The following is a 15,116-nucleotide window of genomic DNA, read 5'->3' as shown; positions in this document are numbered from 1 at the left end:
TCTTCGGTGTGTGGAAAAGCCTAGAATGCAGCTTCATCTCAGTCTCGGATTGTCGCGATCCGCAGCTTGCTGAGATTTGTGTCAAGATGTTGTATAGACAATCTGACTTTGTTGCCAGGGGTGATATCCTGTAGTTCAGTATCTCCTTCTCCATACAGTTCTACCCGTTGTACTCCTTTCGTCACTCAATTTCAGCCATACAGTATCCGCGTCGAATTGGCCGCTAATCCCAGATTCTAGCCAAGACAGAAACATCTTGGCAGGATGCACATTCAGGAGTAGCCGTACGACACTGTTCTAGTGCCTGCTGAAATCAAACTGTGCTTTCATCCAGGCTCAGACTGTCAAAACGCGGGGTAAGCAGTATCAGACCTCTGATCAGATTGCTAACTTCAATCTAAATTGGCTACGATTCAGGGACAAAAGGAGTATTGTTCCTTGAAGAAGTTGTGAGAATAATATTGATGTGTTACAATGCTTCAAAGTCAATGAACTCTCTGTCGGTCGTTCCCATTTACTGTATACTGTAGCAAAACTCCACAGAAGGTGATTGCATCGAGCGACACACAGTCTCAGCAGCGCCTGCATGACCTTTCGGAAACTGTGTACCAAGCATGTTCTTGCATGGTCTTTAGGCTGCAGATCTCTCCCCTCATTGATGCGACACACAGTCTCAGCAGCGCCTGCATGACCTTTCGGAAACTGTGTACCAAGCATGTTCTTGCATGGTCTTTAGGCTGCAGATCTCTCCCCTCATTGATGGTTGTTCCCGCATCGAGATTTTGGCGACACAGGACCCTGGCCATTAAGTTTTTTCCCTTGTTGGTCTGTGCCTGACGTCAAAGCATATGTCAATTCAGAGTGATGCAGCTTTGGGCAACAAAGATGTAGAATGGTTGAGACGTGCTGCAGCTGTCATCGAGTGATTTTTGCATACAGTAAGCGCGTATTCTGCAAAGCAATGCGCAAAGCCAGCAGACTAATTGCGTCATTTTGCACAAATTGGGTCAAACAACAATAGCCCAACAATAGCCAGGCTTCTGCTATGCAGAAGGTGTCACATGCTGTACTGTTCTGCAGCACTCACCAAAGTGGATCATCCGCTTCCATGCGAGAAAGAACACACTCCAAGACTCCCTCAGAAGATGGCAACTCTAAAGTGGAAATTTACACTGCGAACTGTCCATCTCTTCTGTCACATGACGCAATCAGTGCTATTGGTGCGCTATCACTTACACCAACTGGATAACGATCGGTACGCTTTCGACCGAAAGGGAAGCATCATCTCCCACGAGCAAATGCCGCAATCTTTGTGGCACGTATTTAGACTGTGACGCTGCAAAGATGTTATGTGGACGTGATTGTACAGTAATAGTATACGCATCGGTACACTTGCCACGAGGTGCGAAACCTGCAGCGGCACAGACGCCGGACGGGACTGCATTCTACTGTACTGTATCAAATTGAGAGATTTTGGTACCGGAGCTGCAGCAAAGCAGAAAATGAGACAGCTGCTCCTGTACTGTATAGTACTGTATTGTCCTGTGAATGAATCATCCGACATGACTCTCTCTGGCGCTCTTCTGCCGTCGTAAAACACGATTGCTCTCAAGTGTAACGCAATATGCTGCACTTTCCAATTCTTGTCCCGCAGAGCTGTAGACATGAAGTACTGTGCACTGATTTTGCTTTTCGTAGCAGAAGTCACGCACTGAAGGCGCGAGGATACAGTACAGTATATTGCGTGCATAGGAAAGTCTCTGAACGGTCAACTGAAGTACAGTACAATCATTTTTGCACCCCTTTGCCAACATGACAGTACTTACTTTCTTTGTTCTTGGTCTGAAATTCACACGTTATAACAAGACACAAAATGTAGGCGACAGAATGAAGCTCTGCATTGCGCCGTACAGTACGGCCCCCAATTCCATGTGTCCGATTTGTACAGTCTTTCCGTCAGCCAATGAGGTCCTGACAGTCTGGCGAGAACCCTACTTAGCAGTTTGCCTTGCAATATAACATTCAGAGTCCAAACACTCACAAGAGGCTCGAGACTGTCGATGACCCCGGAACGCCCTTTCTGTCACAACTTTCCGCAAGTGGAATACAGAGCAGAAGGAAAGGTGCCAAAGGATTGCCCTTAGGAGCATTGGTACAGTACAGTACTGTACTGTGCAAGCGGCGGCGAGAAGACTTCAGAGAGTGTGGAACGGAACGAGTGCAAAGCAGGGCAAATCTACGCTTGTGTAGAGTTTGCGCACTTACGTTGAGCAGGGGTGGCTCTCTGATGCGATGAAAGCTGTAGACACAGTCGCGTATACGATACTGGACTCATTGCTGAGGCAGAAACAACGCAGCCAAGACTGCTCCCGCGTAGGATATCGCACAGCTGGAGCGGCAATGATGATCACGCCATGTCTTGACATACCGAGAGACGCATCTCCTCATTTGTGCTCGAGGCTATTCAGACGGTGCGATGTCGCAGTCGGCTGGATCACAGGCAGTATCGACAATCAATGCATGTAACACCTTCGTCCGCGCGTCTCGAAAGACAGAAGCACTCTCAAGAAGGAAGCTGACGCCTCCTTTGTCTAGTCGGGGCTGACAAGCAAGCCCTACTTGATCTTCTCAAACCTTTTTAAAGCACATTGCTACAGAGTAGTCGAATATCGCGATGAGATGAGAGTGACATTATGGGGTGCGTGCAGGGGCAACGAAGCCATGGCAAGACCAGAACCAGCAACATGCTTCACATTACCTTGCAATCCTCCGAGACTTTGAAGCCATACATCTCCTTGTCGACCGCCTTCTCGATGGCCTTAAAATCGCATCGTGCCTGGGCAATCAATGTGTCGAAAGAGCAGTCGATCAGCCATTGCACAATCCACGAGGAGGCCTGTCGTTGACTCACCTGCAAGAACTCATAAAGATCCTCAGGAGTGAGCGTACCACGGAAGACGGTGGTGTCTCGTACCAGAGAAGCGAGCTCCTTTGGGTCCTCAATGACATATACGTTACCAAGCATCTTCAATGCCTCGAAGTAGGGCAGTAGAGTCGATTGCTTGAGGCTTGCAATGAAGGCATAGTAGGCGTTCAAATCTGCGATGACTTTGAAGCCGCCCTCGAGCGAGATGATCTGTCGCTTCAGATGCTTGCAGATGATGCTGTGACGAGAATATGGAGAGTGACAGGCTGATCAGCCAGCTATACTCGTCGCCGCAGAAATCTTTTGTTCATCTCACGTGTGAAGCCGAAGCCCAATCTCCTGCCAGAAAACTTCCAATACGTTCTTATCAGTACAGCCTACTAGCATCTTGCAGTGTGTCTGGAGGCACTGGATGGCTTTTGCACATGCTGCTGTTGGCCTGCCAAGGTCCATGTCTGAACTCTTCTCCGGATAATAGTCTCGAGGGTCCTGTGTAGTGGCCACGATATGTTCAACCTGCCCCATGAGAAGATCGACGCCCGCATTGAGGCCCGCAGCGACAGCTTCGTCAAGCGCGTTCTCGAATCTCTTCTTCTCCCTGACTACCGAATTGAAGAAGTCGCCGCGATCGATGTGTCGAGACAGCTCTTGGTCAAAGTAGACTTGCACCATCTGCGCAATAGTATCTCCGACATGGACCAGCTCGAAGAAGTGGACTAGTGGCTCGACATGCTCCAACCCCTCGTCAGCAGTCGTCGCTATCCCGCTTCGTGCATCGGCTTTGCGACTCTGCTCTGCGGGAGCCCAAGAGATAATCTGTGATGTTGCCTTTTGGAAACCAGGGTTAATGTGACGCTCACCCAGGCATTGTAAAAATGCAACGGCCACATCTTCAATCTCCTCTTGCACGCGAGAGCCAATTTCGCCAGGAAAAGCAGAGAAAGTCCCAATCCGCTTGAGGCAATCGCGGTTCAGATGTATCATCTGTAGAGCCGTGTCTAAGGACAACAGCAGCTGCATACGCTGCAACGATGACGGTGTAGCCAACCCAGGTGTAGGCGTAGCTGATCTAGGAGTCGCTGGCCTGCTGTTCGGTTGTCCTGTGCTGGGTAGAGCAATGGCTTGACTCGTCGCACTCGCAGCTCTAGAATGTGCGCTGCTAGCGCGCAATGTGGATGTCCCAATCCGCGGCTGAGGTCCGGTGCTGACAGAGTATTGCTTTGCCTCTCTTGTCGCCTTGTTTGCTACTTCCTTCCAAGCTTTGACCTCTTCGTTCCATTCATCGTTGTCGGGGCTCCCAAGTCTTTCATCCAAGTTGCCGGGTTCGTCATCATCTTCGTCTTCTGAGCCATACTGATGTACGTCCAGACCGCCATTCGAGAAATCTATATACCCATTTTCACCGCTGGGACTTGCCGCCGACCCTGACTCGGTCTGATTTGTCTCATTGGCAGCAGAGCCTTGCCACTTGAGAGGGTTGAGGTGACTGACGCCTTTGCCAGCCGTCCGAAAGACCGCTCCGCCGACATTGACGGCAGTGCGAGGTACGACTGTGACTGGCAGCAAGAGGACGTCTTTGAATCCTGATAGGACAGTGCGCTTGACCGCCGCGGGGTTCTGTGCTGTCAAGAAAGCAGCATCTACTCTCGAAGCAGCGGCCTGATTGGCAAGCTTGTCAGCGGGCCAGAACATTGTGAGAACGTCAGTCTCTAGTCAGACGCGACCTACAGGACCTGTACTTGGTAGCAACTCACATCTTCTTCCCACTTGTATGCGACCCGTTCCATCTCTGTTCTGATCCACTCTTTCTCTTCTACTAGGTAATCAGTCATCACGAATTCCCATGCTTGATAGACGGTCGCGTAGCAAGCATCGCGAGTGACGACCTTGTCGAAGCGAGCTTTCCAGGCGTCTGACTCCTGCCTCTGTCTTGCACCACTTGTTGTATCGGTCTCGTGCGTAGTGGACGGCGCTGGTAATTGATCTGGTATCGAGGTCTCAAGAAGGGCTTCTACTAAGCGCAGAGACTGCGTAAAAGTGGCAGCACACGAGCGCAGGAAGAGATGAATGGAGCTTCTTTTCGCGAGCTCCAGAAGAGGACGGATGTATTCTTCGACCTGGGGCGAGACGCCGAGCAGGGCTGTTCGAGTCAGCTCATCTGTGATGCCATTTTTCGTAATCGATGCTCACCAATCGATGGGCGATCCTATGGCCCCACTCTAGTAGAACTTTCTGTTCTGGCGGAAAGATTTGCGCAATGAGTCTGGCTTCCGACAGCATGTGTGCAGAGACTGCGGACATCGTCTCGATCATCGGCGTGAAGTCCAATGTGGCAGGACCAGTGGGAGACGAGCTTTTTCAAGGAGCATGATCGTCGAGGATGATGTCAGTGTTCTTCCACCTGTCTGTCTCGGAGACAGGACTCACATTATATTTGCACTAGGCTCCGTGGACCATCGCACGGGGTTCTTCTTGTCCTGTGTCTCTAGCCACGCCGTCTTGGCCTCCGCTCCGAGCTCCTTGCGAGGTCTAGTCGAGTGACTGTTCCCGTCCACAGCGTCATCATTCTCTTCAGTAGCTCTTCCGAGACTCTCTGAGCATTCTACTAGCCGTTGAGCAGATCTGCCTAATTCCCATACGGCCGCTGCGAAGGCGCGCATGTCACCCTCTGCCCGGTTCACGGCCCCTGCTATCCCTGTAGCGCCATGCTCAGCAGCTCTGAGAGCGTCGGAACGCCGGTCGCACGATGAGGTGAAGTGCGACAAGAGTTGCGAAGTCAACTGTGAGGTCGAGCTGAGTAACAGCGAGGCTCGAGACGAAGCAGTCCCAAGCAACTGAGGATCAGTCTGCGGTGTGTTGAACATTGGAAAGAGTCCACCACCACCCGATGACGCAGGTAAGACTGCTCTGATGAGATTGCCAAGAAGAGCCTGCTGTTCCAGCGGTCCCCAAGTCGCTGTAGTGAACAGAGTACTGGCGTCTGCACTTTCGCTCGCCTCTAGACTCTCGAGGATGGGTCGCAGAGCAATTTTGTACGATCTGAGGGCGCAGTAGGAAGGTGACAAGCGCCCCGAAGGTAGAGAGACCTCATTGCTGAAGGAGAAGACAGCGTTTGTGGACGAGGCTGGCACTGAGCCGACTGTCGAAAACGATAAGCGCCGGAATGAATCGCCTGAAGCAGCAACTGTCATCTTCGCGGAAGAAAAGTCCGTCCACTCCTCATCTTCTGCAAGTGTCTGCGATTCTGCACGAGTCTGGCCGTTGATCTGAGTCGCTGAGGAAGGGGAAGGTGATATTGTCGTCTGTACTCCAGCGTTCTCCACCTCGACTCCCTTGACGTGCGCCCACTGAACTGCAACAGCTCTTCTATGCCAGAAATCTTCTTTGGCAATAATATATGCAATCTTACGGCACGAGAGCATGTAGTTTGCGACATCCTGCAGATTCAGCAGATCTGCGATCATGGCGTGTATCGGTGCAGGCAGGTTACCGATGAGGGTTTCGTCGCCCTCTGCCATGGCACGATCAGTCCCGCTCCTTCTTCTTGCGGCTGAAGCCCATTTGGAGCCAGAGCCTATGCCAGGCAAGGAAGAGCTGGCGTCCACTGGAGGCGCCGCATATTTGGAAGCATTGCCGCGACCACTCCAGGAGAAGAGAGAGGCTCTCTTAGAACCTGGCACCGAAGGTCTACTTGCGGCGGGCGGATGTGGGTGTGCCGGCGGGGCCTGCCGGGTAGACTGCGCTGGAGCTGCGTATGCATCTTGAATGGACGGCACATGCCGACTGTTCGGCTGCAATGGTTTCCAACTGTCCATTACCAAGCTATGGTTGTTGTGAGGCTGTTCGATCAAGCGCCCAGGGCGCGGTGCTCCCTAGCTCAGCTCCGTTGGGCAGCTAGTCCAGGTGCAGAAGCGGGCAGCTATGACTACGACTGCTGCAACGACATCGGGGAGAGGTGATTAAGTATGCAGAGAGATTGAGGGGGCCTGTCGTGGAACGTCAGTGCAGACGGCAGAGGATGATGGTGGTGGTTCTGATGCGTTGGTGAAGCGAGGAGGACGTATTCTTGTTCGCATGACGAGGCGAATCCTCTGCTGGACCGTGCCCCTGCAGCAAAGCATTTCCCTGCCGCGTCGTCCTTCCGTGCGTCGAGGCGCAGAGCTGAGCCCCTTCCTCTTCCTCTTCCTACGGCAACGTCTTCCAGCATAGATTCAGCGTTCTGGGCTACCCAAGCAGAGATGACTTCTCAGGGCAGAACGCAACACAATGCGAGTGATTCTCCAGCGTCATCATCGTCCTACGGGAAGAATGCCAGCCGCAGAAGCAGGCAATGGCGTACGTCCTCGCAGGCTTGCAAAAGTACCCACCTCCTTCCTGGCTCTCGCAATTCGGGTCAGCCCTCACGCTGTGCCTCCCGCCCGGGGACTTCCAAGAGTCTCCTTGGTGATGAAGAGCCTGGGCACTGGATCTGTGCAGTTCTAGAGAGTCGAGACAAGGGGGCGAATAGGGAGATCGGCATAGCGGCAATGGACAAGGAGACTGGTGAGGTCCGGTCGACATGAGTGGCACCAAGCAGGTGGATCTTGCACGAACTCTTCTGTTACTGATGGTCGCATACAAACGTCTCACAGGCTCAGTGGTCATGACACAGGTGACTATACGCTATCCACTGCTTTGGCAAGCGCTACATTGCACACATTGAGCCTCCCCCCGCATCTTGGACAGTTTTCGGACTCACAGACGTATGTGAGGACCGTTCATCACCTGGCCTTGAGACCTCCTTGCACCGTACTAGTGGTCAGTCAGTCTGCGCTATAGAGCTCCATCATCGATTGACCCTGCTAAACCACGTCCATCGCAGCCAGAATGGACGAATCATGCTCTCAATACACACACAGAACTTTTGTACAGTCTTGATGGGTCAGGACTTATCTCCTGCATTGAAGACACCTTCTGCATGAGTGTGACAGTCACGAAAAGGTCAACCTGGAACTCGCAGGAGGGTCAGTGATTTCGGAAGGTATGACCCGTTGGCAAACATCTTCACCGACGTTTGCGCCTCCTCCGTGTTTTCCATTCTCTCTTTTCCTTCCCCCAGGTGCAAAGTACTTGGACCGATTGCTCGTGAGCGAAGGTCCAATGGCCGACGAGCAAGGGCCCATAACTACCAGCACCTTTGCCAGCGTCACCAATCGGGAGTCTGTCCTGCTGATTGTCGACCAGAAGTGAGGCAATAGTGCGCAAGTTGGCCCTGGCTACACGTTTGGGCTTGAGCTGAAAGCCACTTTCTTCTGGCGGAGCCAGGTACTATGCTCTGTCTGCCATCTGCGCTTGTGAATAAGTTACGATCTGCCGACCTCATCTTCGTGCGGCTGCGTGAGAAGCCCCTCTGACATTGTCACACTTGTTGGCTTTGCCTTCCAACCAAACAGTGTTTCAGTACCTGGAGTCACAAAACAAGTCAGTGGTCTACCCACCTGCTGGCCCTTCCCGAGGGCGGCTCTAGTGACTTTCCTCAATTTTCTGACTCTCCAAAACTTCCAGTCGGAGCTTCTTGTCCCACTCCTTGAGAATCTGTTACGCTGCTCCAGAGGGTAAGACAGCTGCACTAGAAGCTAGCTCGCCAGAAGCTTGACGCTCGCCACCGCTCTTGCTCCTTGACAAGGAACGATGCTCATCGATCCCCTTTCCATTAGGGATCTGGAAGTGGTCGGTAAGGAAGCACCTCATCGTGCCGGGGGGGGCAGATCGATCAATCTGGTTGCGACCCTCGACAAGACTCGCACGCTGATGGGATATAGACTGTTGAGGGTCAGTAGTATCCGACTCAGACAGAATGCAAAGGCGTACGAAGCACACAGCTCTGACTCTTCTCGCTGCAACCTCAGGCGAACCTGCTGCAGCCACTGACAGGTGGGAATCGATCAATTTATGACAGTCGGTCTGTGTTCGACACTGACTCTCTGACCGACCTTTCTCCCAAGATCCCGCTACGATTGTGGCCCGCCTGACGGCAGTGGAAGAGCTGGTTGAAAAACAGGTAATCGACAATGCTATTGCGGCGCTTGCCGGACGAATCTGAATGCTTCTTACCTTCCCTCTTGACCTGACGATGATCCAGGAGCTTCAACAAGGCGTATCACACGGGCTTGAACTTGTCGGCACCCAGAGAACGGACCTAGACAGACTGATTACTGGCCTCCTATATCGAGGCACTCCTCTCGGCTCAGATTGTGGAGAAGGTGTCACTGCCTCACAAACGACCCTAGGCTGTTTGATTGGTCTCAGAGGGTATCTGATCTCGTCGCTATCGCGTAAGTATGGCGCGATGGATCACGAACGAGCAGACATTTGCATGAGCGTCACATTCTCACGCAGTTGATTTTGTTTTGACAGTCACGCAAGCTTTGGAGGATGCTCAAGCACCTTTGCTTCGTGCTATCCGCCAGGTAAGAGGACAAGTGCCCCGCTCTCATTGACTGTCCTCATCTTGACATAGTCTGACACAATGGGAAGGATAGTTCTTGGAGGTGCCTGGTCTGCAAAGTATACTCTGCATTCTGAAAAATTGTTTGAACGAGGACATCCTTGGCGGCAAGGGAGCTCTCGAGCAAACGAACGCGAGAGTGGTAAGTCCAGTACAGACTTTGTGTAGAAGCTTCCGTTCCTGCTCAGTGTCCGAGCCTTCCTTGTCATGACCGGTCATCACAGTATGCAGTCAAGGTGAGGAGGTCATGTGTGGAATTCTGCCGCCCAACCACAAACACTCAAGCGCCGAGACTACGATGGGCAGGCCGATCACGCCCCTCTCTTGGACGTTGCTCGCAGTACTTACAAGGAGAACTCGGAGGAGGTGATCAGTCACGTACAGGGTCTTGCGGGTCAGTAGGGCCGGCGCCAAGATCTTTCCAGGTCATGCCATTGTCAATGATACCGTTCCCGCATTTACGGCGCTAGAGCGGTACAGCTTGCCCTTCAAGCTGCGCATGAGCCCTAGTGGATATCTGGTAAGCTTATATGCCGCTGAATACTTGGAAAGTGTACGGAGGCCTGACGTTTGCATGCCTTCTCGTCTATTCTGATGGTAGCTCGAGCTGAGTGCCGAAAGTGGCCGTATTCAGAGTGCGCTTGGTCGAGCAGTAAGGTATATCCGTGGTACGGTCGTCTCACTGAACCGGACCGGTTGATCGATGTCAGGCCTCCCCACAGAGCTGGTCAACGTAGTTCGCCAAAAAGGAGGGAAGACGATGACTATGACGACGATCACCCTGGTATGTGTCTTCAGTTTGACGAGAAGCCGATTTCCACTAACACCTGCTGAACGCTGCGCAAATTACACAATGATAGAAGAAGCTCAATCGTCGGCTCTTAGACTCCCTGAATGAGGTCCTGTTATTGAGCGATGCTGTCATACAAGATACACGCAACAGGGTTCTAGACGACGTGGGTTCTTTGTACATGGTGAGCCGAAATGTCTGGCGTAGTGGGGTGGCGCGAGTATCGAGTATCTCTTGACTGCCCTCACTGATGTCATATTGCCTACTGTGGTCGAACAAAAGTTGTCGGAGGCTATTGCGCTGCTGGACGTCATCTCATCTTTTTCGCAATCTGCACGAACGAGATCTTATTGTCGCCCCGAGGTACTGTCGGCGATACAAGATGATAGGCTCGTTCTGGCATCTGACACATCTCACGATCACTTGACCGCCTTGTATAATATTCGCACAACGAAGTTCACAGACGTCTTCGCCATCAAGTCAGGGAGGCACCCACTTCTTGATCAAGTCACGCCCAACGATGTCTTCGCCACTGAAGAGTGCAATTACTTCTTGATCACGGGGCGTGAGTGCGGGGAGCTGACTTGTCTCGCCGTGAAAGGCGATTGTTCGCAAGGGCCTAATTTGCACCGACCTATCGCCAGCCAACATGTCTGGAAAGACGACATTCCTCAGTGAGCAATTCGCAAGTCGAATCAAGCCGCATAGACTCTGGCTCTGACTTTCGTCACCCGTGCCTCTGCATCTGCGTACCTGCAGAACAGATAGCACTCATCGTCATAATGGGAAGCTGCGGTAGTTTGTAAGTCTTCGTGCGAAGATAGCACAAGTTGGGCCACATTGTGGGCCGCCCGTCCAAGCTGACGAATCTTGCCAATATCCGTTCTTCGACAGTGTTCCAGCCGACTACGCCAGTCTCAAGCACTTTACGACCCTCAGCACTCGTTTCTCTAATGATGACGACGCAGACCATAATCTGTGAGACCACACCGCATTGTATCGAACACCTTCTCTTCGATATGCTGACCGAACATCGTTTGCGCGACAGCTCAACCTTTGCGTCTGAGATGCGAGCAACCGCCTCTGCTCTTTCTAGCGCCGGCCCTTCCTCCCTGATCCTGATGGATGAGCTGGGTCGGGGCACATCTCCCACAGAAGGATTTGGCATCGCCCATGCCGTCAGCGAGAGACTATATCAGCAGAAAGCCTACGTCTTCTTTGCCACGCATTTCCTCGATCTTGAGAAGAGTCTGGGAAGCAAGAGCAGGCTTCATACTCAGCATTTGTCATTCGCGGTATCAGACGACATGGCGGGGGCAAACAGCCATCTGACGTTCCGTTATAAGCTGTCCGATGGGCCGCCTCGGTGAGTCAATTCAGTGCGAGACATGACTTCGAGCTGAACGACTTGATACCTTGAGTGCTACAGCGCCCGACACTACGGCTTGGACGTAGCTAGTATCTCAGGTCTTCCACGAGCCCTGCTCGAGGACGCTCTCGAGTGCTCGTCTATCCTCGAGCACCCGCGACACAAGGACGGAATCGCATCTCGAAGCAAGCACTCGCTCGATCGCATGACTTGTCTACTAAGAGTGAGTGTCAGAAGAGTCACCAAATATGCGCATTTGGCCAACCTGTATTGAAGGACTGTTCCGCCTGCTCATAGCTCGAGAAAGTACTGCAGCAGCTTCTGCACGAGTCAGCATTGGACGGAGGACCCCTCCTCCACCTCCTAGCAGCATCTCGCTCTGATTGCATAGAAGCGATGTCTGCGCAGGCTCAGCAGTGGTGACTCTCACGAGCTTCAGAGCACTAGTGATGCTTCTCTCCCTTGTCGTTGCTTCACTCAGTGCAAGTCCACTTTTCGGTACGACCTCATACTTGCCTCTGCGACAGAAGGATTCAGCGGCGCCTAGCAGACTGATGTTTTTCCGAGCGTGCCTACGGCCCAAGAGGCTGACACTTGTCTTTAGTCAATGAATGACTGCTTCTGTCATTCGCTTGTGTAAGACATCAACTTGTGAACACGCTGCTGTCAAGAGCTGACATCATTGCCGTTGGTAGATGCGACAGTGTCTCACATTTCGACAAAGGGAGGGTAAAGCCAATGGTGTTGGATTCAGAAAGGTGACATGTGACATGACGTGCGGGGTTCACGGAAACTCGCGGTAGACTGAAAAGGGACGCTGCTATCTCGGGGAAGGGCCTCATCTGTTATATCGCCAGCACAGCGAAACCCCCATTCGACTGCCTTGCTGGAGACGGTGATCCTCCTGAAGCACTTTGGCGAAGCTGCTAAGCCTGTTCAGGCTCCCCGGCGGCAGGAACGTTGGCGTCTTGGGGCTGGTCCAGAGTCTTCTCCTTGCAGAAGTGATTGAAAGCTCGAGCGTGAGCGTCGTCGTCCCACTGGTTTGTACACTTCTCACCGTGCCTGTGCGTATGGGAGAAGATGAGCTGCTGTCAGTCACTTGAGTTGTAAGAATGGCCACGAAGCTGCCAGACTATGTCCAGGAACTTACGGGCAGTCAGGCAAGTTGAGGATGGTCTCTGGTGTTTTCGTGATGTAATCATGGATGTCAGTCGCGTGGGTCAGCCGCATGGAATGCTTACTGTAAGACTCACCCGGAATTTTGTCACGTTGGTTCTCCCTGATGTCCCTCCACCACCATGCGACCAGCCGGGCGGCGGCATGACGAGCACAACCGAGGCAGAAATATGCGTTGAGGAGAACGACAGCTCGATCGATGTCGAGAGTATGGCAGAGCGGTGATCGGCACTCTCTAGAGTGCATGGCCATAATCAGACATAAGACAGCTTCGGCCTTGTAAGCAGCTGCTGGAGCTTCAGCTTGAGGCTCTGCTTCTGCTTGAGCTTGAGGCTCTGCTTCTGCTTGAGCTTGAGGCTCTGCTTCTGCTTGAGCTTGAGGTGCTTCTTGATCTTGGGTCTCTGCTCGAGGTTCCGCCTGAGCTTGAGGTTCCCCCGCAACATCTTTGACAGCTTCCTCGGTCTGAAGTTCATCCATTTGGAAATCTTTGCTAGCGACAAGTTCGCGAGCTTGCACACAAGCTGCTGTGACTATGTCTTGCACAGCTATCGATAATAATCCAGATGAGCACGGGAAAAGTGTGCTCTTAGTCACTCAAGCCGGTCTGTTTTGACCCCACGCGATACCAGTCACTTACAGATATTGTTGTCCTGCATATACTTTTGGATCCTACCGCTTTCGGTAGGGGTGAATCCACCGGTACGGAGTGCAGCCGCGAGAACAGGGTCTGAGACTGTAAAATGGCTGTCCACTTTGGTATGGACGTCTTCGGCTGGGCAGAGGCCCTCAGAGTCGTAAGGGGAGCAATTGAAGGCCTCGCAGCCGGCACATTGGGCCTCCGGCACTCCATTGGAAGGTACCCAACTGCCGCAGGCCTCACATGCTGCGTGCGCAAGGACTTTGTCGCTACAAAGGTGAGGCTCCGATGATCAACACTTTGCACGACATATCTGGATCTCGCATAGCCATCTGGTGACTCACAAGGGCAGGAAATCTTCAGCCTCGTCTATGGAAGGCCACTCGCCTCCTCGCAAAGGCCCTCCTGCAAGTCCTACAGCGCCAGCAGGGACCGGGATAGGATTTGCACAGACGTAGCCGCTGCGATTGCCGGGTGAGCAGCAGGGACATGGCCTGCCAGATAGGGAGAACAACGGCAGAGGAGGCAATGCATGGTCAGCTGCAAATGTGACGGTAGTCGACTCCCTTGTCTTTCTTGAGGCCTGGACTGTGCAATACACACCAATAGTGACGGAAGTCATCAGGCTCTATGTCAGAGTCGTTATCGTCATCCTCGGTCCCATATCCGGTGTATGGGTACAGCTGAAGATTTTCGAGATGTTGTGCGACGTCAGTAAGTGTCTGCCAAGCGTGTAGGAGGTAATGCCATGCAGTGTATGCATAGGGATCCTCACCACTGCAGTTCCTAATTTCTGCGCCTTGTATTTGGACAGCTTCTCAGCCTCCTGAGCAATAAGCCTGTGGTAAAGGAAAGAGAGCCAATAGCGGCAGATTCAGGACACCATCTGCTATACTTCTCGCTCCGAGGTTGCGGTCGCGTGCCTAGGGCATGACGAAACTCACTCTTCCGGCTTGGCCAGAGTAGGATCAGCCTCAACCAGGGCCTGAACAAGATTGTTGAGAGCAGCATTGGGCTTGGCGGATGAGGCACTCTGAGCGCATCTGGGACACTTTCGATGCTTTTTGAACCACTCCTCGATGCAACACCAACAGAAAGAGTGGAGACAGGGCAAGACAGCTGGAAGGGATGCAAGTGAGGAACTGAGCATACGAGCGGTGGAGCTACAGCGAGCGTCCTGGTAGCAGCCACTTACTAGCTACATGGCTAGGAACGTCGAGACATATGTTGCAGACCTGAACAAGCGTAAGTTGTGAGAGTCCTGGGTAAGCTAGTTCTGCTGCATTCCTGAAAGAATGTGGCGACGTCGACTCACCAATTCCACTTTGACTGCTTCGATATCAAGGCAAGGGGGGTTGCGACCATGGTTCGCGATCGCTTCAACCCCTTTGGATCCCATTATGTCTGGTTCCATCTTGTGGTCAAGACGTTTGGCGGGAGGCTCGGCCATGATGGACGTTCAAGGCAGCAGAATGCCGCTGCCTGGAGATGATAGGTAATCAAGGTTTCAGAAGTCCGTCGACGAGGACAGGCAGCAGGCGAGCCGGAACCTCAGTCGAGCGGGGGACGGCGGGGTGTAAGTTGTTGAGAAGCAGTTACAATGACAAGGAAGGACAGTGAGAATGTACCTAAAGGAGGAGATATCAAGACGAGAATAGTAGGGAGACTTGTGATGAGGTAGACAGAGTGCCTCCGGAGGCTAAATCGTCCGTCCAGGGGCGAATCACTTCC

General features: G+C 52.6%; 4 protein-coding genes across 4 annotated transcripts; 2 read left to right on the top strand and 2 right to left on the bottom strand.

Annotated features, from left to right (window-relative positions):
* Nucleotides 1-2,505: 2,505 nt before the first annotated feature.
* BCV69DRAFT_292434 (hypothetical protein) lies at nt 2,506-6,967 on the bottom strand. Its single transcript, XM_025493797.1, has 6 exons — nt 5,354-6,967; nt 5,117-5,279; nt 4,681-5,043; nt 3,243-4,597; nt 2,912-3,164; nt 2,506-2,836 (listed from the first exon to the last, which is right to left on the bottom strand). Exons 1-6 carry the CDS (start codon nt 6,739-6,741, stop codon nt 2,750-2,752), a joined length of 3,609 nt encoding a protein of 1,202 aa, XP_025350272.1. The 5' UTR covers nt 6,742-6,967; the 3' UTR covers nt 2,506-2,749.
* A 1,661-nt stretch (nt 6,968-8,628) lies between these two features.
* On the top strand, nt 8,629-9,923 carry BCV69DRAFT_108313 (hypothetical protein). The gene is made up of 5 exons (XM_025489065.1): nt 8,629-8,737; nt 8,815-9,240; nt 9,323-9,375; nt 9,448-9,555; nt 9,638-9,923. The coding sequence occupies exons 2-5, from the start codon at nt 9,009-9,011 to the stop codon at nt 9,881-9,883; spliced, it is 639 nt and encodes a 212-aa protein (XP_025350271.1). The 5' UTR covers nt 8,629-8,737; nt 8,815-9,008; the 3' UTR covers nt 9,884-9,923.
* Nucleotides 9,924-10,517: 594 nt separating this feature from the next.
* BCV69DRAFT_108288 (P-loop containing nucleoside triphosphate hydrolase protein) lies at nt 10,518-12,106 on the top strand. Its single transcript, XM_025489064.1, has 6 exons — nt 10,518-10,877; nt 10,963-11,005; nt 11,098-11,181; nt 11,252-11,569; nt 11,633-11,795; nt 11,870-12,106. The coding sequence occupies exons 1-6, from the start codon at nt 10,853-10,855 to the stop codon at nt 11,993-11,995; spliced, it is 759 nt and encodes a 252-aa protein (XP_025350270.1). The 5' UTR covers nt 10,518-10,852; the 3' UTR covers nt 11,996-12,106.
* A 234-nt stretch (nt 12,107-12,340) lies between these two features.
* BCV69DRAFT_108150 (hypothetical protein) lies at nt 12,341-15,080 on the bottom strand. The gene is made up of 11 exons (XM_025489063.1): nt 15,014-15,080; nt 14,701-14,935; nt 14,581-14,620; nt 14,330-14,504; nt 14,161-14,224; nt 13,989-14,068; nt 13,730-13,879; nt 13,386-13,654; nt 12,826-13,293; nt 12,723-12,750; nt 12,341-12,634 (listed from the first exon to the last, which is right to left on the bottom strand). Exons 2-11 carry the CDS (start codon nt 14,833-14,835, stop codon nt 12,499-12,501), a joined length of 1,545 nt encoding a protein of 514 aa, XP_025350269.1. The 5' UTR covers nt 14,836-14,935; nt 15,014-15,080; the 3' UTR covers nt 12,341-12,498.
* Nucleotides 15,081-15,116: the final 36 nt, after the last annotated feature.

The sequence above is a fragment of the Pseudomicrostroma glucosiphilum genome (assembly GCF_003144135.1).
Source record: "Pseudomicrostroma glucosiphilum strain MCA 4718 unplaced genomic scaffold BCV69scaffold_2, whole genome shotgun sequence".
Classification (NCBI taxonomy): Eukaryota; Fungi; Basidiomycota; class Exobasidiomycetes; order Microstromatales; family Microstromataceae; genus Microstroma; species Microstroma glucosiphilum.
The sequence above is the reverse complement of the archived record's forward strand: the minus strand, read 5'-3'. Positions and strand labels throughout refer to the sequence as shown.